The sequence below is a fragment of the Bufo bufo genome, chromosome 7, assembly GCF_905171765.1.
Source record: "Bufo bufo chromosome 7, aBufBuf1.1, whole genome shotgun sequence".
NCBI classification, from domain to species: Eukaryota; Metazoa; Chordata; class Amphibia; order Anura; family Bufonidae; genus Bufo; species Bufo bufo.
In genome coordinates, this window is record NC_053395.1 from 51346396 (window position 1) to 51370149 (window position 23754).

A 23754-nucleotide genomic window follows, 5' to 3' on the forward strand; every position below is an offset into this window, starting at 1 on the left:
AGATGATAAGAACTTTAGCTGAATCTCTGGGGAATTTAGTTCATAAAGAGACATGAAGTACAGAAAGGACGGGCAGGACAGACTGTGGCAATGTGTTGCTGTGGTAATGGAGACTGCATACAAGTGCTGCTGCTCATTAGCCACACCTCACCCTCCTCTCATGTCTCCTCATCTTCTCCATTCCCACAGAGATTGACCTGTATTCAAGATCATGATTCCTGACAAGCAGAGCAGAGAGGAGGATGAGGCAGCACTATGGCTCATTGTGGGGAAGTCACTTGTCCTCCTGTGTGATTAGGACAGGTTTTGTGTGTACTGATAGAACGGCGGCCATTTTATTTCTCCTAATGATTGCTCCCTAGACAAAACAAGCCATTCTAAGTAATTATAAAATAATATTTAAGTATTTTCATTTTTTTAATTCCTGGAGAACCCCTTTAAATAAGTGTTTATGACCTCTTAGTAGTTTAGAGAAAAGGGTTATTAGATGACCGACACCAAGTGAAAGTAGCAGTCACACAGTTAGAAAAACAGTAAACTTTTTGTGACAGAACAGCTCAATATTTTTAATAAAGGCCAATTGAAAATATGATTTTTAGCCAAAAATGAGTGAGATGCAGTATAAACAAAAATTGCCTCCAAAGGTGTACACAGCCTTTAAATATGTACAATTATAATGGCTCCTTGTAACCAGTAAACTTGCTTTATGGTACATTTTTAAATATTTATGCCTTAATATTATTCATTAATATCTGATTTGTAGGGGGACAATGCCCCACACCACCGCCGATGGTGCTGGAACTTGCACTTTGAAAAGAGCCGGATACTCAGCTCTGGTCACGTTTACTAGCTGTGCTGGGGTAATGCAGCTTAGCTACCATTCACGACCACTACACTGCTAGTTCCTGTGCTGGCGGCTGCAGGGAACAGCTGTTTGGTGAGGGAGCATTCTGTTGGACTTTCACCAATTGGATATTGATGACCTATCCTGAGGATAGGTTGTTAATCTCAGGAGCCTGGATACCCAGAGGGAGGCATAGTATTGTGACAGACCCGTTAATTTCAGTGGTCTGTCACTTCTGTGCTGGCAGTCAGTACTTTTAGAGTACTGATCTGCTGAACATGCAGCACGCGCCAGTGCTGCGAGGGAGAAAAGTTTGATGCTGCTTGCTGTCATGGCCCTCCCCTGCAAGGAAGACATGTGTCAGTCATCATCAGGAAACGGAGGAGGGCGGGGGCAGCGAGTCTCATCGGACTCATCTCCCTCAGAGCTGGCACTTGCTTTGGGGTTCAGTGGGTCTGTCACTACACTATGCTGCTGTGTAGAAGAATCCTGGCAGACGCAAGGTGTTTCAAAGGCTTATGCTTTTTCTTACATCATAAGGCATACACTCTCAGGACGCGTTTCGGCCCATCCAGCTCTCATCTACACTGTGTTACCGGGGATTCTCGCGTATGAGGATCGCGTGCTGACCGGATTCGTCTAGACACTATTCTGCTGACATGTCCCCTCCCTCATTTAATAGACTTTTGGGCATACAAATCTCTGAAATTCTGAAAAGAGAAAGATTCAGCATAACACTGAAATCACAGCTATCTTTTTATGCAGAAACGAGGTAGGCTGACAATCCCTGGGTAGGCTGACAATCCCTGGGTAGGCCCGTCCACATGACTCCTAAGCATAGAAAGAGCATTCACAAAAAAGTTTCTCAAGATACACGAGTTTGATATTTCATTTGATCCAAAAATATGTTTTCTTAGGAATGAGTCAAACTTAATGGCCAATAAAGAGGCAAAAAATAGTATAGCAAGAGATTGGGTGGTGGAAAAAATAGTGACTTTGCCAGGCTGGATTCTGGGGAAGGTCCATCAATAGAGGGGTGGCACAAGATGATGTCTGGAGCAGTAATATAGGCAAAGATGGTTTAGTGTACAAAGACAGACATTACAAAATGTGATGCAATATGGGGATCATCCCTTCTAGAATTTTTTCTGGAAGGCGTTGTCCTAAAAAAAATATTCTACTGTTTTCAAACCAGCACCTGGATCTGTAACTGCATGTAATTAAACATTTAGCAAAGCCACTGAGTTATTCAATACAATGTATCTGTATAGCGCCACCTGCTGTTTGCTCTTTATCTCATTTCTCTGTCCACTACACTGCAATGGAAGCCCATGTCTTCTTGTGGCTCCCCATACAGTGTAACGTCTCCTTGTGGCCCCCATACAGTGTAACGTCTCCTTGTGGCCCCCCATACAGTATAACGTCTCCTTGAGGCCACCCTACAGTATAACGTCTCCTTGTGGCCCCCATACAGTATAGTGTCTCCTTGTGGCCCCCATACAGTATAACGTCTTCTTGTGAACCCCATACAGTATAACGTACTGTACCTAGGTAAACACACCGCGTACCCGGCGCCCCATGTGCTGGCGAGCGAGCGGCTTCCACTGTGATCCATCAGACTTGATAAAGGGGTCATGCACCTCGAAACGCGTTGTCTCGGATTAAACTGAAGTTTCTTTGACCATTGGTTGTGGTTTTGCGCCTTTCATTTTGTCCGCTCTTCTTGGACTCCCTCAGTCCGGCAATTCTACATTGATCAGTTGTTTTAGAAGGCAGTGGCAAGTGACGACACGTTCATCGGTCACGTGGCCTAGGCACCGCTCAGTCCCACTGAAGTGAATGGGGCTGTGCGCGATACCAAGCTAGTGCAATTGTCTGCATTATGTATGTATATGTACCCCTTATCATATGTACAGCGCCATGGAATGAATGGCGCTTTTAATAATAAATAATAATAATAATAATAATAATAATAATATATAAGTCTTGGAAAACCCTTTTAAAACACAAAATAAATTACAAAGCTGCAGAATGTTCCATCACATAAATGCCACGTCAGCAACATGCCTGCGAGCCCTTTAATAGTTACTAGAAATGATTCTTACTTTACACATTGATACACATCATCTAGCGGGGAATAAAATAGCACTAATTGGACTGACTTTTAAATACAGATAATGCATTAAATACTGTACACTCAGGAACCATTCTAGTCATAATAAAACATAATTACACATAATTTCATATTTACAATAAACGCAGATGTTACATAAAAGGAAAAAGCTCTGCCGTACCGCAGCCGAGGCATTCTTCCCGTCCAGTCAATGTTCTAAATCTCAATATAGAACAGGAAGAAGGTGGTTACTCAGTGTGGGACTGATTCAGGGAAGAAGAAGGCTAAAAATGATTTCTAAATTGCCTGATGCTCACTGCTAATATGTGGTCCTGAGTGGAGATGAGAAGATCCATTCTTAATCAGTTTACGCACTTATATAGCGCTACTATATTCCACAGCGCTTTACAGACATTAGCAATGGGCTGTCCCCAGTGGGGCTCACAATCTAAGGTACCTATCAGTATGTTCTTGGAGTGTGGGAGGAAACCGGAGTACCTGGAGGAAACCCAAGCAAACAGGAGAACATACAAACTCCATGCAGATGTTGTCCTTGGTCGGATTTGAACCTAGGACCACCATTTCTACCCACTGAGACCCCATGCTGCCCCCATATGCTTTAACGGATATTACTGTGTATTAGTCTAACTAGTGTTCCCGGTTTGTTGCATTAAAGGGGTTGTTCACCCTTGGATTGCTTTTTTGAGACCGTGGCCAGACCTTCTGTGGTGAGCATACTTACCCGATCCCCACTGCCAGGTTCTGGCTCCATCACTATTAAATATAGGACGGCACATCACAGATGCAATGAACGTATCAATGTCTTCATCCAGCCCAAAAAAAAGGTGCATCATGTAACATTACAGTATTGTTTTGGGCCTTGTAGCAATATGGCCTTTTATCAAGCCAGGATGAGATGCACAGCCTGTGTATCAGAGTGGGTTCCAGCTCCATTGCTCGCCATCGGGCACATAGGTTCCGGGTCTCCCAGTGTCAATGACCAGTTTGATGCTGATCACCTGAATGTCTTCATCAATGACTGACTACAGTGGTTACGTGTCACCCATGTGTCGCATGACCCAGTGACGTCCTGGGGAGACTTGGAACCTGTGGCTCCGAGGGGAAATGTTGGAGCCGGAACCCAGAGGCAGGGATTAGGTAAGTATACTCACCACCAGAGATCCAGCCATGCTGGAAGGTCTGAAAAAAGTACACCAAGGATAAATAACCTCTTTAAATTGAACCTGTCATATTGAATATGGTGTCTGATCTACAAGCATCATGTTATACAGCGGGAGGAGCTGAGTAGATTGATATGGAAATGTAGGGGAAAAGTTCCCATAAAACCTGCAATTTATGCATTTTAATTCTGGGCTTAGGAGTCTAGTAGACTACCCATTGGGATCCTAGGAACAGAAAAAGCAGAGATTTAAATGCATAAATTACAAGTTTTACATAATCTTTTCCCACAAAACTGTGTTCAGCTCCTTCTACCCTATACTATGCTGCCCACAGATAGGACTGCATGTTAAGTTCCCTTTAAGGGTCATGGCAAAGCAGCGTGTTTGTATCCAGTACAGAGTAATGCACATTTCCTAGGCGAATGGTCCATCTAGCAGTGATGGCTAATAGTGATGACCAGTTCGCATTGTTCGCCCGCGAACACATGCGGGCTGCCATCTTTTCTCACAAGTCCGGCGAGGCACAGGTAAGCCCTTACCTGTGCCTGTGCGCGAGCCGGTCTGAAATCAAATGCGGTCACCAGGAGCAGGCAGTTCCGAGAACAGCCGCCGGGGGCCTTCATTGGGCTGTTCTCGGAACTGCCTGCTCCCGCTGACCGCATTTGTTTCAGACCGTCTCGCGGCAAAGGCACAGGTAAGTGCTTACCTGTGCCTCGCCGGACTTGTGAGAAAAGATGGCAGCCCGCATGTGTTCGCGGGCGAACAATGTGAACTGGCCATCACTAATGGCTAACCTCCAGCACTCCAGCTTTGGTGAGACTACCGCTCCCAGCATGCTCCATTCATTTCTATGGAGGTCTGAGAACAGCCAAGCAAGTGTACATCTTGGGAGTTGTAGTTTTACCACAGCTGGAGGGCCGGAGGTTAGCCATCACAATGGGGAGCTTGAGATTGTGGATGTCCTCTCAATAAATTAAGCACATCTCTGCCACTCAATGCACCAGAAAATCGAATCTATGCCAGCTAGAAGCAGGTGCAGACCTGAGCTAACTTTATACCCACTTCTGATACAAATTATAATAAATCTGATGGGCCATAGGTCACCACCACAACGCTCTTACTAGGTGCCACCATCTTTTCAGGAATGTGTCAGGAGCAGCAGAAAAAGGCTTTTAAGGCCAGTTTTCTGACATAAAGCCAATGAGAATTCTCTCTAAAATGTTATCCATAGAATAGGGGGCTGGTTGGCAGGAGCTCAGCACTGTTGGCTTGCAACACTGGGGTCCTGGTTTGAGCAACCAAGGACAACGTGAATTTCTTCATGGGGTTTATGGGAGAGAGTTATCTAAACTGGTGTAAAGAAAAACTGGCTCAGTTGTCCATAGCAACCAATCAGATTCCACATTTCATTTTCGAAAGGAGCTCTGAGAAATGAAAGGTGGAATCTGATTGGTTGCTATGGCCAACTAAGCCAGTTCTACTTTACACCATTTTTTATAACTCTCCCTGTGACGAATACCGCACCTCACGTCAACTACATCGAGCTCATGAGATACGGTATAGTCACTGGTTACCAAGCCATGACGTTATGCTCCCCCCCCCCCCCCCCGGGAGTATGTAAGGTCCGCTTGGTACAGTTTACACAGACGCCTCCTGTCCACGCGGGCACAGAGAGGTCACAAGCTGAGAGAGCCTTTTCACTGCCCCAGTGAAACAGCGCTTTCTCAGCCCGGGAAGACTGCCACCAGTTTCTTGATTGATATAAGCCCGGTCCACTAATGGGATTATATAGGGTGAGAAACCAACCCGCAGTAGCGTACGACTATGCCGAAACACGGACGTGGGGATTCGTGATCCAGATACAAGGACAGCACAAGATTAAGTTATATATTTAATTGCCTTAAGGGCGCACTACACATAACACAATATACACAGAGAATATTTACAGTGGTCTGAGTGGTAAATACAGATGGCGTGGTATAACAGAGTTAAGCAGAACAAAAGTCAGTTTACCAGATAGATGAGTCCTTTGGGTGGTGATGAATAATGGGTTTCTATAAGGCTTGGCTGTAGTCACATGGGAGGCAGTGATGTCAGCAGTTTCCAGGTCCCTCCAAACACATTACCCAATGTGACCCCCCTCCAGAGAAAGATGCTGGACTCTGCTTGCATGGGTCTTTTCACCTGTAGTCGGCCACGCTCCTTCCTGCCTCTGGGAGGGGTCCCTCCTGGCCCTGGCAGCCAAATGACCCACAAAACCCATTAGAGCCCATAGCTCCAGACCAGAAGGCCACAGGGAGATGGTTCTGGGATCAACGGATCCGCCCGGGTTCCGGCTACAAGTAGAGCCCAAACATGGTACCATTACTAGGTTTCTGTGGGGAGATCTGAGTATCTCCCCTTACTGGCACCCTACTACCAACCTACGACCAGGGGTACGTCGGTCTTGGCCCCGGGGTCGCAGATATATAACTGACATATGCCTGTGATGGATGGGCGATTCATAATTTCTTATGAATCGCCGATTCCATGAGGGATCTAATGGAACTGGTTACTAGCTGAGACCCCCTGCAGGGAAGTTTTCCTGCAGGATCTGTGCTGTCTGAGTGAAGGTGTGAATTGCAAACAAGTGTGGCCTGCTAGAAGCCAGGACCCCTGCTGAGTTTTGGTCCCTCTGCTATCTGGTTGCGCTTTGAGGCAGGACCCCCCTGTGGAGTTTGATTTTCTCTGCCCACTCCTGGAGCAAACAGCAAGGATGAAACTATAACTCGATATTCCTCACACTCCCTCTATAGGTTCTCCCTGTGTTTTCGTGAGTTTCATACAAGTACTGTAGTCTCCTCTGATACTCCAAAAGGATCTTGATTATTCAGCTTGTTGGAAATTGACCATAAGGTATGTACTTGAAAAGGGAAAATTAAACTGTAAGCCCCAGAAGTGACAGAGACTGATGTGAGTGGTGGCAACCCCTCTACAGAGTTACGGAAAATGTTTGCAGCAGTGGCGGAACTAGAAATGACTGGGCCCAACAGCAAATTTTTGAATGCCCCCCCCCCCCAGCAACTTCTTCCACCCCCCCCCCCACTCCCATGCAACCCTGGCTCCGTCTGTTTCCTACACGTATATACTGTATATAATGTCATTGTATAATACCGTTGAGGGGGCCCTGACAATAAAATCTTTTAGTCCTCCTCCTGGGTGGGCCCCTTCTGAGTTTGGGCCCCAAAGCAGCTGCTTCCCCTATAGCTGCACCCCTGGTTTGCACTATATAAGCAATCAGAACTACAATACCAAACAAACTACCACCGGTAGGCGGTGCTATTGTGCTATTTGCTAGGGGTCCCTACCCTTCCATACACTATCACCCCTGCCCAGAACACGTTATATGTACAATGGAGCCTATAAACAGACAAAAAGCCATACATACAGTATTTTTAATATAGCATGGTCAAGATATTACTTAGTTACACTTTATAAGATCATTCATGTTTCAAGCCAATTATGCTGCTGTCTGCATTTATACCGGAATCACAGGAACAAAAGCTGTCATCTTCTGCACAGTCAGTAGTGACAGGGGACACTATTACACGGTCAGCGCTGAAGTCTTTGTTACCACTACAGCATTTTAACGCTATTGATGAGATTTTCATCCTAATAAATTACATTATTTTCATCATTTCTCCATGTAGTAATTGATATTGTAATAGTTACTACAGCTTCAGTATAGATCACAACTGATGTGACTTTGGTATCTTGTGTCTTATTCACATTGCTACTATCAGGTTTGGGCTGGTCCACTAGAGTACCAGAGGATCCTCTGATACCATAGTGGGCCCCAAAGATCCGGGAGAGAAAAAAAAACAACAACATTTGGCTGCCTTTGGAGCCAATAACTTGCCACTAGGATCGATTTGTGTGATTCAGAACTTATTAAACTTTATTAATGATATAGAAGTTGGGTCTCAGAAACCCCAGTCTGACTCTGGCTACTATATCTAAGCTCTACTGATTGCAGGACTAATATTCTTATCTCCAGCTCGGGTGAACATTTGCTTCACCTTAAAAAGTTGGACATGATAGGCCATGCCCAATGCTGTTAAGTTACTCCCCCGACTATACTAAGCCATGCCCCTCGTTGACAGCAAAATAAAGGAAAAAAAAGTCAGCTGGCTCTAGTGATTGGGGGTGAGAGAAGCCTCAGTCAGTCAGCTTGTGCCCGCAGCTCACGCTCAAACAGCACAATGCTGCTGTCTGAGTGTGGAGCCACTGAAAAGTAGAACATGGCAGTGTCTGTCCAGGCCCTGGACCAGACAGAGGACAGGGTGCCAGGAAACCCGACTGTCCAGCCTATTGTCGGCCAAACACACAGAGAATGGTGGGTTTGGCCGACAGTTTAAAGGGGTTGTGCAACTTTAAACTTTTTAACAGACCTCACAGAGTGACCGGATCCACAGGGGTGGTCCAACTTACCAGGTCCAGATGCTAGGTTCCAGCTCCATCGCTCCACAGCCACCTCTGCAGGTCCTGGGTCTCTCGGGAATCAACATCCTATTGACGGAGGTCATGTGACCATCACTCGGTCAAGTGCTGCATGGGTAACAGGTCACCATTGCGGTCACATGACCTCCGTCAACAGGATATTGATTCGCAGAAACTCAGGACTTGCAGAGATGGAGCGATGGAGTCCGAACCCAGCAGCAGGGACCAGGTAAGTATGATCAACACCATGGGTCCAGCCACTTTGTAAGGTCTGGGAAAAAAAGTTTTAAGTTGTGCAACCCCTTTAAGGTGTATGGGGAGCTCATGCTGCTTCCTCAACAAATGATGTTGGAGAAGAGAAGAATTGGGTAAAGTGAATATTTCTGAACGATCCTTAGGTTCTCCTAGAGGTTAAACTGCCATCAGAAGTGCCTGCCTACAGCTCTCTTCTTTCTCTCCATTGACAACACATACACACTCAGCCGAACTGAATGTGTATATGTATAGGGGAGTTTGGACTGATCCGACTGGTTTTCACCATATAAAGAAATCACTATGTTTATATTCTGTATCCAACCAAACCCATGATGCACTTCTCCTTTCTCTGCCCCACCTCCAGCACCATCCCAACAACGCCCAGCTAGTTTATAGCCCCTCCCACCCAGCTAGTTCTATAGACCCTCCCCTATCACTGCCCCGCCCATGGACATAACAGCACAGGAAATAAGAATGGACCTGCGTGGACATGGATATGTGACCACAGCCCAGAACGGGAGATAGGAGCAATAAAGGTACAAGAAAGACATTATAAAATTACAGATAAATGATTATTTTAAATGATGCTAATGCCAAACCGGAAAACCCCTTTAATATACCCTTTCAACTGTCTCTTTCATTCTCTAAGATTATTTTTACTTTGGTGAACATTAAAAATTAAATTCCTAAAAATGGCAAATCTAAAATACTTCAGCAATTCTTATGCTGGATGCAATGTAGAATTTACGATTTATATGATCTGGAGTTATATGCCCTAACAGATTTGTGTATTCCTGGTAGTACCATCGCTGTATATAAAGCTATCTAATTTACTGCAGCTACCCTGCTGGGTTATATTGGTTGCATCTTGTTTTACGTTTTTTTCTCATTAAAGCATAGCCATATTGTAGGTAACTGGGGATCTGTAAGACATTGCAATGCCCGCAGTCATTATAATAAACATGGAAAGTAAAACAGTTTTATTTTTTCGAAGGAGTCCATTCGGTCTCAGCAACCACATAAAAATTATACCTGCTATGAAAAATATCACCTAGCCCCGCTATAATTCTCTCTGTCTCAGGTGCCATTACCATCAGAAATGTTCCATCCTCTAAATGCGGAAGGCTAGTGGGATTTCGTGAAGGTTTTAATGACCTGGGAGACTACAAGGGAACTGGAAAAAAGATCTAGAACGAGTCGGCTACCACAGTTAACTCATGTAGGCAATTTCTCTTAATGCATCCCATGTCTCCAAGAAATAACGTTGATCCTGCTGAGATGAAGGACCATTTTCACATTTATGTTATTTTTTTTTTTTTGCTTTTATCTGTACACTCTAAAATATTTAGAGAGAGTTGCTCTTCGGTGTCTTGATGTTCTCTTAAAAGAACAAGGTGGTTTCCAATGTGTGTCTTATTGTTATGGCAAGTGTGAACTTAAAGTGATCTTATGAGAATGATTTAAAAAAATCAACTTTAAAAAAAAAAAGTGATATTAAAGGACAAAAAGCCCCCAAAAATGTTATAAATCATACGCCTTTGAAAAATGGGGTGGTTGAACTTCTAAATGATCTGTTAAAGAAAAAATGCCTTAAGGGGGTTTCCGAGAATTTTTAACCGATGACCTATCCTTTGGATGAGTCATCAGAATCAGATTGGTGAGGGTCCAACACCAAGGACCCCCACCAATTAGCTGTTTGAGAAGGCACAGGTGCTCACTGTAGCACTGTGGGCTTCTCTCAGCTCACCAAGCACTGTGTGTCACAAAGTGGGGGGAGGGGAGGAACACCAGAATGAGAACGGAAGGAAAATGACCAGAAACTAGGCCTCACGGCTAGAGAAAGGGAAGAGGTCACCACCTAGGAAACACTAAACCTAGCCCTGACTCCTGTCAGTATGAATAGACCCTGAAGGTGGGAATATTCATACACCATAAACCTACGCCCTAGTAACCCTGGAAAGCCCTAGAAGTAGTGACAGGGTCTGAGACTACTGGTTACTTCCCAGATGAACGAACCAGCATCTCCCTGAGGCCTAGCAAACAACGAGCAAATGGGAACAACAAAATACAAAGGGAAGTAAACTTATCTTCAATAGAAAATGAATGAGTAGGAACACAGATGAGGAACTCACACCAGCTCTTCCAACTCCAGGCAGATAATATCAACCGCATGGTATAATGTGTGAGTCCAGACTAAATAGAGGACCAGTAATGACCACAAGCTACACCTGCGGCAAGAGGTTTGGTCATTACCTACAACAACACTGCAACAAGTGAAAACAGATAGGCTGTCAGATAACCTAACATGCAGCCAGTCTCTCAGATCTTCCAACCTCTGGTATCGCAGCTCAGCCCTATTCACTTGAATGGGGCTGAGCTGCGCCTAGGTCATGTGACCGATGCACATGACGTCACTGGCCTTGGAAGATGCCTCAGCATTCACCAGAGCGCAGTGACCTCTTCAAACAGCTGATCAGCGGGGGTGCCGGGAGTCAGACATTCGTCGATCTGATATGGATGACCTATCCTGAGGATAGGTCATCCATATCAGAATCTCGGACAACCCCCTTTAACTTGTCTCTGAACCTGAGATATCCTGAGATGAATGACTCTACATGAAAAAAGACGCTTCAATAGACCTATCGGTCAGATATCCAATGCCCAAAGGCTCCCATATTAAAAAGAACCTATTTGTCAGCCATAGGTTTGCATGTTTAAATATATGCATACAGTTTTACTGGATGGTGTTCACTTGGTATCATGGCATACTATATTACGTAACGCAATTCTAGAAGGGTTAAGGGCAGACATTTGTCCACATGCACCATAGTAACGAGAGCAACCACATACTCTTTGGGTTCCCATTCATTTCAAGGAAGGGTACAGACAGAGCATCATCTAAAAGGTATGTTAGGACTTACCTTGCATTGTCTCTCCCATGTGACTTCAAGAAGTTCATATCTCTGTATCTTGAGAGAAATGCCACCAACTGGTCATTTGTCCTGTTAAAAAAAAAATCAAAGATGGGACATATTAGCCATTGAATCCTGATGGGTGCTGAAGGTTATAATAAGCTCTAACAAGACAGAATGCAATGATGATTTATGGAATGCATCAGTACCAATTAAGCTTCCATTACGATCACACTGAAAACATTGTCCTTGAAATGTATCGTAACATCTAGAAGATCATAGATGCTCGCTGCTATTTCTACACAGACAATGCCGATAGTACTCATTACACCAAGATGACTCTAGGCCTGGATGTGGAGATGAATAATATAAAGCAGGAAACCTGCTGAAGCTCAGATGATGGTGTATGGTGAAAGGTTCAGAGACTAATGAGTTATTAACGAAACACATGTTAGATAAGGTTACATGGTGAGTCCTCATTATGAAACATGCAGAGGAGGAGTATATACTGTAGTACATAAATGGAAAACTGAGGTACAGTTCTTCAGCAGCTATTTCGACCCTTTAGGACCTACCTATTTTGGACCCGACAATTTTTTTCATACTCCCACTCTAAGAGCCATAACTAGAGATGAGCGAATCAATTCATCTCATCAAGCAGAGTTCTACACCTGCGACCGGGTGTCCCTGAAGCTGAAGATGCTACTCATGTTGCTTGATTGACGAGGCTGGACATCTTGGGCAGCCCTGACAATCTCATGCCTGCGCTGCTGCTTTGAGTAGTGGTGCAAGTGCAGAGGCTCCTTCTGAAGCAGCGACAGTTTAAAGGCTATGTACACCTTTGGAGGCAATTTTTTTAATTATTGCATTGTACTCATTTTGACCTAAAAATAATTTTTAAATTGGTAATTATTAAAACTATTGCATCCTTTTTTCTTTACATAGCTGATTTGCTCTAGTAGCACCCTTTGGATTTTCTGTCTTTTCGGTCAGACCAGGAGCTGACGGGCTCCTTATCTCCGCTCTCTGACCTTATAAACACTCATTAACCACCTCAGCCCCCAGTGCTTAAACACCCTGAAAGACCAGGCCACTTTTTACACTTCTGACCTACACTACTTTCACCGTTTATTGCTCGGTCATGCAACTTACCACCCAAATGAATTTTACCTCCTTTTCTTCTCACTAATAGAGCTTTCATTTGGTGGTATTTCATTGCTGCTGACATTTTTACTTTTTTTGTTATTAATCGAAATTTAACGATTTTTTTGCAAAAAAATGACATTTTTCACTTTCAGTTGTAAAATTTTGCAAAAAAAACGACATCCATATAGAAATTTTGCTCTAAATTTATAGTTCTACATGTCTTTGATAAAAAAAAAATGTTTGGGTAAAAAAAAAATGGTTTGGGTAAAAGTTATAGCGTTTACAAACTATGGTACAAAAATGTGAATTTCCGCTTTTTGAAGCAGCTCTGACTTTCTGAGCACCTGTCATGTTTCCTGAGGTTCTACAATGCCCAGACAGTACAAACACCCCACAAATGACCCCATTTCTGAAAGTACACACCCTAAGGTATTCGCTGATGGGCATAGTGAGTTCATAGAACTTTTTATTTTTTGTCACAAGTTAGCGGAAAATGATGATTTTTTTTTTTTCTTACAAAGTCTCATATTCCACTAACTTGTGACAAAAAATAAAAAGTTCTATGAACTCACTATGCCCATCAGCGAATACCTTGGGGTCTCTTCTTTCCAAAATGGGGTCACTTGTGGGGTAGTTATACTGCCCTGGCATTCTAGGGGCCCAAATGTGTGGTAAAGAGTTTGAAATCAAATTCAGTAAAAAATGACGAGTGAAATCCGAAAGGTGCTCTTTGGAATATGGGCCCCTTTGCCCACCTAGGCTGCAAAAAAGTGTCACACATCTGGTATCCCCGTACTCAGGAGAAGTTGAGGAATGTGTTTTGGGGTGTCTTTTTACATATACCCATGCTGGGTGAGATAAATATCTTGGTCAAATGACAACTTTGTATAAAAAAATGGGAAAAGTTGTCTTTTGCCAAGATATTTCTCTCACCCAGCATGGGTATATATAAAATGACACCCCAAAACACATTCCCCACCTTCTCCTGAGTACGGAGATACCAGATGTGTGACACTTTTTTGCAGCCTAGGTGGGCAAAGGGGCCCATATTCCAAAGAGCACCTTTCGGATTTCACTCATCATTTTTTACAGAATTTGATTTCTAACTCCTTACCACACATTTGGGCCCCTAGAATGCCAGGGCAGTATAACTACCCCACAAGTGACCCCATTTTGGAAAGAAGACACCCCAAGCTATTCCGTGAGGGGCATGGCGAGTTCCTAGAATTTTTTATTTTTTGTCACAAGTTAGTGGAAAATGATGATTTTTTTTTTTTTTTTTTTTTTCATACAAAGTCTCATATTCCACTAACTTGTGACAAAAAATAAAAACTTCCATGAACTCACTATGCCCATCAGCGAATACCTTGGGGTCTCTTCTTTCCAAAATGGGGTCACTTGTGGGGTAGTTATACTGCCCTGGCATTCTAGGGGCCCAAATGTGTGGTAAAGAGTTTGAAATCAAATTCAGTAAAAAATGACGAGTGAAATCCGAAAGGTGCTCTTTGGAATATGGGCCCCTTTGCCCACCTAGGCTGCAAAAAAGTGTCACACATCTGGTATCCCCGTACTCAGGAGAAGTTGAGGAATGTGTTTTGGGGTGTCTTTTTACATATACCCATGCTGGGTGAGATAAATATCTTGGTCAAATGACAACTTTGTATAAAAAAATGGGAAAAGTTGTCTTTTGCCAAGATATTTCTCTCACCCAGCATGGGTATATATAAAATGACACCCCAAAACACATTCCCCACCTTCTCCTGAGTACGGAGATACCAGATGTGTGACACTTTTTTGCAGCCTAGGTGGGCAAAGGGGCCCATATTCCAAAGAGCACCTTTCGGATTTCACTCATCATTTTTTACAGAATTTGATTTCTAACTCCTTACCACACATTTGGGCCCCTAGAATGCCAGGGCAGTATAACTACCCCACAAGTGACCCCATTTTGGAAAGAAGACACCCCAAGCTATTCCGTGAGGGGCATGGCGAGTTCCTAGAATTTTTTATTTTTTGTCACAAGTTAGTGGAAAATGATGATTTTTTTTTTTTTTTTTTTTTCATACAAAGTCTCATATTCCACTAACTTGTGACAAAAAATAAAAACTTCCATGAACTCACTATGCCCATCAGCGAATACCTTGGGGTCTCTTCTTTCCAAAATGGGGTCACTTGTGGGGTAGTTATACTGCCCTGGCATTCTAGGGGCCCAAATGTGTGGTAAGGAGTTTGAAATCAAATTCTGTAAAAAATGACGAGTGAAATCCGAAAGGTGCTCTTTGGAATATGGGCCCCTTTGCCCACCTAGGCTGCAAAAAAGTGTCACACATGTGGTATTGCCGTACTCAGGAGAAGTTGAGGAATGTGTTTTGGGGTGTCTTTTTACATATACCCATGCTGGGTGAGATAAATATCTTGGTCAAATGACAACTTTGTATAAAAAAATGGGAAAAGTTGTCTTTTGCCAAGATATTTCTCTCACCCAGCATGGGTATATATAAAATGACACCCCAAAACACATTCCCCACCTTCTCCTGAGTACGGAGATACCAGATGTGTGACACTTTTTTGCAGCCTAGGTGGGCAAAGGGGCCCATATTCCAAAGAGCACCTTTTGGATTTCACAGGTCATTTTTTACTGAATTTGATTTCAAACTCCTTACCACACATTTGGGCCCCTAGAATGCCAGGGCAGTATAACTACCCCACAAGTGACCCCATTTTGGAAAGAAGAGACCCCAAGGTATTCGCTGATGGGCATAGTGAGTTCATGGAAATTTTTTTTTTTTGTCACAAGTTAGTGGAATAGGAGACTTTGTATGAAAAAAAAAAAAAAAAAAAAATCATCATTTTCCACTAACTTGTGACAAAAAATAAAAAATTCTAGGAACTTGCCATGCCCCTCACGGAATACCTTGGGGTGTCTTCTTTCCAAAATGGGGTCACTTGTGGGGCAGTTATACTGCCCTGGCATTTTCCAGGGGCCCTAATGTCTGGTAAGTAGGTAAATGACCTGTGAAATCTGAAAGGTGCTCTTTGGAATGTGGGCCCCTTTGCCCAGCTAGGCTGCAAAAAAGTGTCACACATCTGGTATCTCCGTACTCAGAAGAAGGTAAGGAATGTGTTTTGGGGTGTCATTTTACATATACCCATGCTGGGTGAGAGAAATATCTTGGCAAAAGACAACTTTTCCCATTTTTTTTATACAAAGTTGGCATTTGACCAAGATATTTATCTCACCCAGCATGGGTATATGTAAAATGACACCCCAAAACATATTCCCCAACTTCTGCTGAATACGGAGATACCACATGTGTGACACTTTTTTGCAGCCTAGGTGGGCAAAGGGGCCCAAATTCCTTTTAGGAGGGCATTTTTAGACATTTGGATACCAGACTTCTTCTCACGCTTTGGGGCCCCTAAAATGCCAGGGCAGTATAAATACCCCACATGTGACCCCATTTTGGAAAGAAGACACCCCAAGGTATTCAATGAGGGGCATGGCGAGTTCATTGAAAAAAAAAAATTTTGGCACAAGTTAGCGGAAATTGATTTTTTGGATTTTGTTCTCACAAAGTCTCCCTTTCCGCTAACTTGGGACAAAAATTTCAATCTTTCATGGACTCAATATGCCCCTCAGCAAATACCTTGGGGTGTCTTCTTTCCAAAATGGTGTTATTTGTGGGGTGTTTGTACTGCCCTGGCATTTGAGGGTCTCCGCAATCATTACATGTATGCCCAGCATTAGGAGTTTCTGCTATTCTCCTTATATTGAGCATACGGGTAATGAGATTTTTTTTTTCCGTTCAGCCTCTGGGCTGAAAGAAAAAAATGAACGGCACAGATTTCTTCATTCGCATCGATCAATGTGGATGAAAAAATCTCTGCCAAAAAAAGAAAAAGGAGGGGAAAGGCGTCTGCCAGGACATAGGAGCTCCGCCCAACATCCATACCCACTTCAGCTCGTATGCCCTGGCAAACCAGATTTCTCCATTCACATCAATCGATGTGGATGAATAAATCATTGCCGGGATTTTTTTTTTTATATATACAAAGTGTTTGCCAAAGTATATGAACACCGCCACCTCCTCAGCTCATATGCCTCGGCAAACATATCTTTTACTGCAGAGGAGAAATCTCGTCTTGCAGCGCCGCATACACCGACTTGCGTGTAATCTGACAGCAGCACAATGCTTCTGTCCGAATGCACATCAGTGCTGCAGCTGGTCGATCGGTTGGTCCACCTGGAAGGTAAAAAAAACAAAACAAAAAAGAAAAAACCAGGCCGCAAAGCAATAACTTTATTAACTTTAGAACAGAACATATTAACTTTTTTAAACTTTTTTAACTTTTTTACTTACCGGTAATTTTTTTTTTGTTTAGTTTTTTTTACCTTTATAGAACAAACCTCTCCTTCCCCATGGGACAATGTGCAAAGCGCAAATCGCCCAAAGATGTGGCGAAGTACGTTATGCACTTTATCCCAGGTGAAAGGAGAGGTTTGCAGCAGCTGAGAGTAAAAGGGCCCTAATAGCCCTGTGTGCCTGTCCTGTGAGATGCAATCCCTATGCTAGGTGTACCTGTGTGTGGTACTTCCGGAAACACTCTCCATAGCATAGGGCAGGGTGGTCAGCACAGTCAGGACAGAAATAGCGGGTGTCACGCCTTATTCCACTCCTGCTACAGACACGACATCTTTTTCGGGGTGACGGTTGGGTTGAGGTACCAGGAACGACACTGGGGAAATGTCGCTCGTGTAGACGGCTAACTACACTGGGGGATGGGGCCACGGAACCTCCTGGGTAAAGGAGGTTCTCGATGATCTCTTCCTGGAATTTGAGGAAAGATCGTGTTCTCCCAGCCTTACTGTAGAGAACAAAACTATTGTACAGCGCCAATTGAATTAAATATACAGACACCTTCTTATACCAGCGTCTGGTTCTGCGGGAAACTAAATACGGAGACAACATCTGGTCATTGAAGTCCACCCCTCCCATGAGCGCATTATAGTCGTGGACACAGAGGGGCTTTTCAATGACACGGGTTGCTCGCTCAATTTGGATTGTCGTGTCTGCGTGAATGGAGGAGAGCATGTAAACGTCACGCTTGTCTCTCCATTTCACCGCGAGCAGTTCTTCGTTACACAAGGCAGCCCTCTGCCCCCTTGCAAGACGGGTGGTTACAAGCCGTTGGGGGAAGCCCACGCGACTAGTTCGCGCGGTGCCACAGGCGCAAATCCGTTCTAGAAACAAATGCCTAAAGAGGGCCACACTTGTGTAAAAATTGTCCACATAAAGATGGTACCCCTTGCCGAATAAGGGTGACACCAAGTCCCAGACTGTCTTCCCACTGCTCCCCAGGTAGTCAGGGCAACCGACCGGCTCCAGGGTCTGATCTTTTCCCTCATAGACACGAAATTTGTGGGTATAGCCTGTGGCCCTTTCACAGAGCTTATACAATTTGACCCCATACCGGGCACGCTTGCTTGGGATGTACTGTTTGAAGCCAAGGCGCCCGGTAAAATGTATTAGGGACTCGTCTACGCAGATGTTTTGCTCGGGGGTATACAAATCTGCAAATTTCTGGTTGAAATGGTCTATGAGGGGCCGAATTTTGTGGAGCCGGTCAAAAGCTGGGTGGCCTCTGGGACGGGAGGTGGTGTTGTCGCTAAAATGCAGGAAACGGAGGATGGCCTCAAATCGTGCCCTGGACATAGCAGCAGAGAACATGGGCATGTGATGAATCGGGTGCGTTGACCAATATGACCGCAATTCATGCTTTTTTGTCAGGCCCATGTTGAGGAGAAGGCCCAAAAAAATTTTAATTTCGGAAACTTGGACTGGTTTCCACCGGAAAGGCTGGGCATAAAAGCTTCCCGGGTTGGCGGATATAAATTGTGTGGCATACTGGTTGGTCTCTGCCACGACTAAGTCCAAGAGCTCCGCAGTCAAGAACAGCTCAAAAAATCCCAGGGCCGAACCGATTTGAGCCGTCTCAACCCGAACTCCAGACTGGGCGGTGAAAGGGGGAACTACAGGTGCGGCTGAAGTTGGTGACTGCCAATCAGGGTTTGCCAGCACCTCAGGGATTCTAGGGGCTCTACGGGCCTGTCTTTGCGGTGGCTGCGACGGGGTAACTAGTGCACGTGCCACCGTACCAGCTTCAACTGCCCTTCTGGTGCTCGCCACGTCACCATGTTGTACGGCAGTGCTGGTACTAGGTCCAGGGAGGGCTGCGCTGCTGGTGTATGCCTCACCACGTGATCCGGCAGCGACAGCCCCACTCTGCTGCTCTTGAAGCGGATCCTGCATAACCTGTGGTCTAGCGACATGGGGCCGGGTACGCCTGGTGCTGCCAGGGACCTCCACCTCCTCGTCCGAACTTTGGGTCAGAGAGCCACTGCTTTCCACAGGTTCATATTCTGACCCGCTAGATTCATCAGATGAGGGTTCCCACTCCTCATCCGACTGGGTCAGAATCCTGTAGGCCTCTTCAGAAGAATACCCCCTGTTTGACATTTTGGACTACTAAATTTAGGGGTATTCCCTGAGACTACCCAAGAAAAAAAGCAAACCTGTCTTACAAAGGGGAGGCTAGCGAAGTACCGGAGGCCGCTGCGGTTGATAAAAAATATCAAAACTGATTTTTTTATCGCCGCAGTGCGTGTAAAATGAATGTGCAGTGATCAAAAAATATATATTTTTTGTCACTGCGGTGGGGCGGGCGTGGGTGAACGCACGTGTGGGCGACCGATCAGGCCTGATCGGGCAAACACTGCGTTTTGGGTGGAGGGCGAACTAAAGTGACACTAATACTATTATAGATCTGACCGTGATCAGTTTTGATCACTTACAGATACTATAAAAGTACAAATGCTGATTAGCGATACGCTATTCAGCGAATAAAAGTGACTGCGGTGCGGTGGGGTGGGCGCTAACTGACGCTAACTACCTAACCAAGGGGCCTAAACTATCCCTAAAACCTAACAGCCAATACTAGTGAAAAAAAAAAAGTGACAGTTTACACTGATCACTTTTTTTCCTTTCACTGGTGATTGACAGGGGCGATCAAAGGGGTGATCAAAGGGTTAATTGGGGTGCAGGGGGGTGATCTGGGGCTAAGGTGTAGTGTTGGTGCTACTCACTGTGAAGTCTGCTCCTGTGCTGGATCCAACCGACGAAAAGGACCAGCACAGGAGCAGACAAGCCATATAACAGATCATATTTACTAATATGATCTGTTATATGGCTTGTGATTGGATTTTTTAAAAATCGCCAGCCTGCCAGCCAATGATCGTTGCTGGCAGGCTGGTGACTAACTTGTTCTTTAACTTTTGCCGGCCCGCGATGCGCATGCGCGGGCCGGCTTGGAGCGAAATCTCGCGTCTCGCGAGATGACGCGTATATGCGTGACTGTGCGCAGCGCTGCCACCTCCGGAACGCGAATCTGCGTTAGGCGGTCCGGAGGTGGTTAAAGCTCAGTTCTCATCTTACTGATAAGAATGTGGCTTAAATAAGTGTTTATGACCTCTTAGTAGTTTGAGATAAGGTTTATTAGATGACCGGCATAAAGTGAAAGTACCAGTCACATAGTTATAAAAAACAGTTAACCCTTTGTGACAGAATGGCTCAATATTTTTAATAAAGGCCAATTTAAAAAATGTTTTTTAGCCCAAAATGAGTAAAATGCAATAATAAAAAAAAGTTTTCTCCGAAAGTGTACATAACCTTTAAGTGCTGCTATCTGAAGAGGAAGCAGGGCCTCTGTGCTTGTGCTGCTACTCAGCACGAGATTGTAAGGGCCAGCAGTGATGTTCGGCCATGTCAATCAAGTGGCAAATGGAGCGTCCTCAGCTTCAGGGACACCCACTCACAGGTGAGGAACTCATACGAATCGATTCGCTCATCTCTACAGGGAGTGCAGAATTATTAGGCAAGTTGTATTTTTGAGGATTCATTTTATTATTGAACAACAACCATGTTCCTAATGAACCCAAAAAACTCATTAATATCAAAGCTGAATATTTTTGGAAGTAGTTTTTAGTTTGTTTTTAGTTTTAACTATTTTAGGGGGATATCTGTGTGTGCAGGTGACTATTACTGTGCATAATTATTAGGCAACTTAACAAAAAACTAATATATACCCATTTCAATTATTTATTTTTACCAGTGAAACCAATATAACATCTCAACATTCACAAATATACATTTCTGACATTCAAAATCAAAACAAAAACAAATCAGTGACCAATATAGCCACCTTTCTTTGCAAGGACACTCAAAAGCCTGCCATCCATGGATTCTGTCAGTGTTTTGATCTGTTCACCATCAACATTGCGTGCAGCAGCAACCACAGCCTCCCAGACACTGTTCAGAGAGGTGTACTGTTTTCCCTCCTTGTAAATCTCACATTTGATGATGGACCACAGGTTCTCAATGGGGTTCAGATCAGGTGAACAAGGAGGCCATGTCATTAGATTTTCTTCTTTTATACCCTTTCTTGCCAGCCACGCTGTGGAGTACTTGGACGCGTGTGATGGAGCATTGTCCTGCATGAAAATCATGTTTTTCTTGAAGGATGCAGACTTCTTCCTGTACCACTGCTTGAAGAAGGTGTCTTCCAGGAACTGGCAGTAGGACTGGGAGTTGAGCTTGACTCCATCCTCAACCCGAAAAGGCCCCACAAGCTCATCTTTGATGATACCAGCCCAAACCAGTACTCCACCTCCACCTTGCTGGCGTCTGAGTCGGACTGGAGCTCTCTGCCCTTTACCAATCCAGCCACGGGCCCATCCATCTGGCCCATCAAGACTCACTCTCATTTCATCAGTCCATAAAACCTTAGAAAAATCAGTCTTGAGATATTTCTTGGCCCAGTCTTGACGTTTCAGCTTGTGTGTCTTGTTCAGTGGTGGTCGTCTTTCAGCCTTTCTTACCTTGGCCATGTCTCTGAGTATTGCACACCTTGTGCTTTTGGGAACTCCAGTGATGTTGCAGCTCTGAAATATGGCCAAACTGGTGGCAAGTGGCATCTTGGCAGCTGCATGCTTGACTTTTCTCAGTTCATGGGCAGTTATTTTGCGCCTTGGTTTTTCCACACGCTTCTTGCGACCCTGTTGACTATTTTGAATGAAACGCTTGATTGTTCGATGATCACGCTTCAGAAGCTTTGCAATTTTAAGAGTGCTGCATCCCTCTGCAAGATATCTCACTATTTTTGACTTTTCTGAGCCTGTCAAGTCCTTCTTTTGACCCATTTTGCCAAAGGAAAGGAAGTTGCCTAATAATTATGCACACCTGATATAGGGTGTTGATGTCATTAGACCACACCCCTTCTCATTACAGAGATGCACATCACCTAATATGCTTAATTGGTAGTAGGCTTTCGAGCCTATACAGCTTGGAGTAAGACAACATGCATAAAGAGGATGATGTGGTCAAAATACTCATTTGCCTAATAATTCTGCACGTAGTGTAGACACACCTCCCTATTCATTGCTCCAATTACTCTGACAGATTCTCTGCAGGTTGGCAGCTCAGGAGGGGGGGGGGGGGGGTTGTCCTTTCTCAGGGTGTGTGTCCTTTCTGCTGCAGCTCTCTCCCTATTGGAGCTCAGGGGGCCTGTGCGACCAACATAGTATGTAGACGTGGAAATTATTTTCCAGGTTGGAACAATTGAAACATTTTTATTTAAACATTTCATGCTGAATTATATTAATATAACATTTAATGGTGGCACAACCCCTTAAATATTGCAAGTACTGTATTAGGTAAAGCTTATAGGGGGTCATTTTTTAAGACAAGCGTTTTAGCCTAGCGGTGGATCGCTGAAGTTATGTAGAAGTGCCAGCCTCTACATAACGTCGGCATATCCAGCGCCGGTCTAAATTTAAGACAGCTTCCGAGCCGTCTTATATTTAGATCATTTTCTACCCCTAAAACAGGTGTAGAAAACGATGAATGAGACGGGTCTGCCGGCCCGGCCCCTTTCCCGCCCACTTTTTTAGACCTGCCGTGAGCGAAGATAAGTCGCGCAATCTGCGCCAGAGATACAACTAATATAGGCGTATTTCTGATCGTAGATGACCCCCATAGTTCTTTTACTTCTCCACTACACAGTCTGTAAAATTTTTTTGCTTGTGACAAGTACACGGTGAGCGTGCTGTATTCCCTTTAAAGCAAAGCAAGTTCCCAAACTGCACAAATAAACAAATGACTAAACAAGCGATATATTAACTATTAACTTAGAGGGAAGCCATGCTGAGATGTAAACCCACCCCAATGAGGAAACTGATGATTTCAGGGCAGTGAGGGCCTCTTTCCTTGCTTACTCAAGTGAACATAAATGCCTTCCAGGGTTCGGCTTTGCATCTCCGTTTGGCAGCTATAGGAGGGGGCCCTCCCTGTATAGAATGCTGCAAAGATTTCTACATTTTCCACTCGGCTAATTCCCTATCTCAGGGAGATGAATGGACATTTAGTGGATTTACTTAGCAATCTTTCCACATGAAATAGTTTCAATAGCGAACTTCTTAGTGTAGGTTCCAAGACAGGCAAGGATGCAATCTGGTTGAAAATTTGGGAATGACGCAGAAACCATTTCCTTGATTTGCTCTTCTGGAAGTAAATACTAGAAATGACAAACTTTCTATGCAGGAAATATATTTAAAGGGGTTGTGTCACTTCAGCAAATAGCATTTATCATGTAGATAAAGTTAACACAAGGCACTTACTAATGTATTGTGATTGGCCATATTGCCTCCTTTGCTGGCTGGATTCATTTTTCCATCACATTATACACTGCTTGTATCCATGGTTACGACCA

The 23754-nt window shown here is 44.2% G+C and overlaps 1 protein-coding gene across 1 annotated transcript in view; it reads right to left on the reverse strand.

The window, feature by feature from the left end:
- Positions 1 to 23754, reverse strand: part of XYLT1 (xylosyltransferase 1) — a 324653-nt gene that overhangs the window by 70267 nt on the left and 230632 nt on the right. The window contains exon 5 of the mRNA XM_040439450.1: positions 11794 to 11874. Within this exon, the coding sequence (XP_040295384.1) occupies positions 11794 to 11874 (81 nt within the window). The remainder of the gene's footprint in view (positions 1 to 11793; positions 11875 to 23754) is intronic.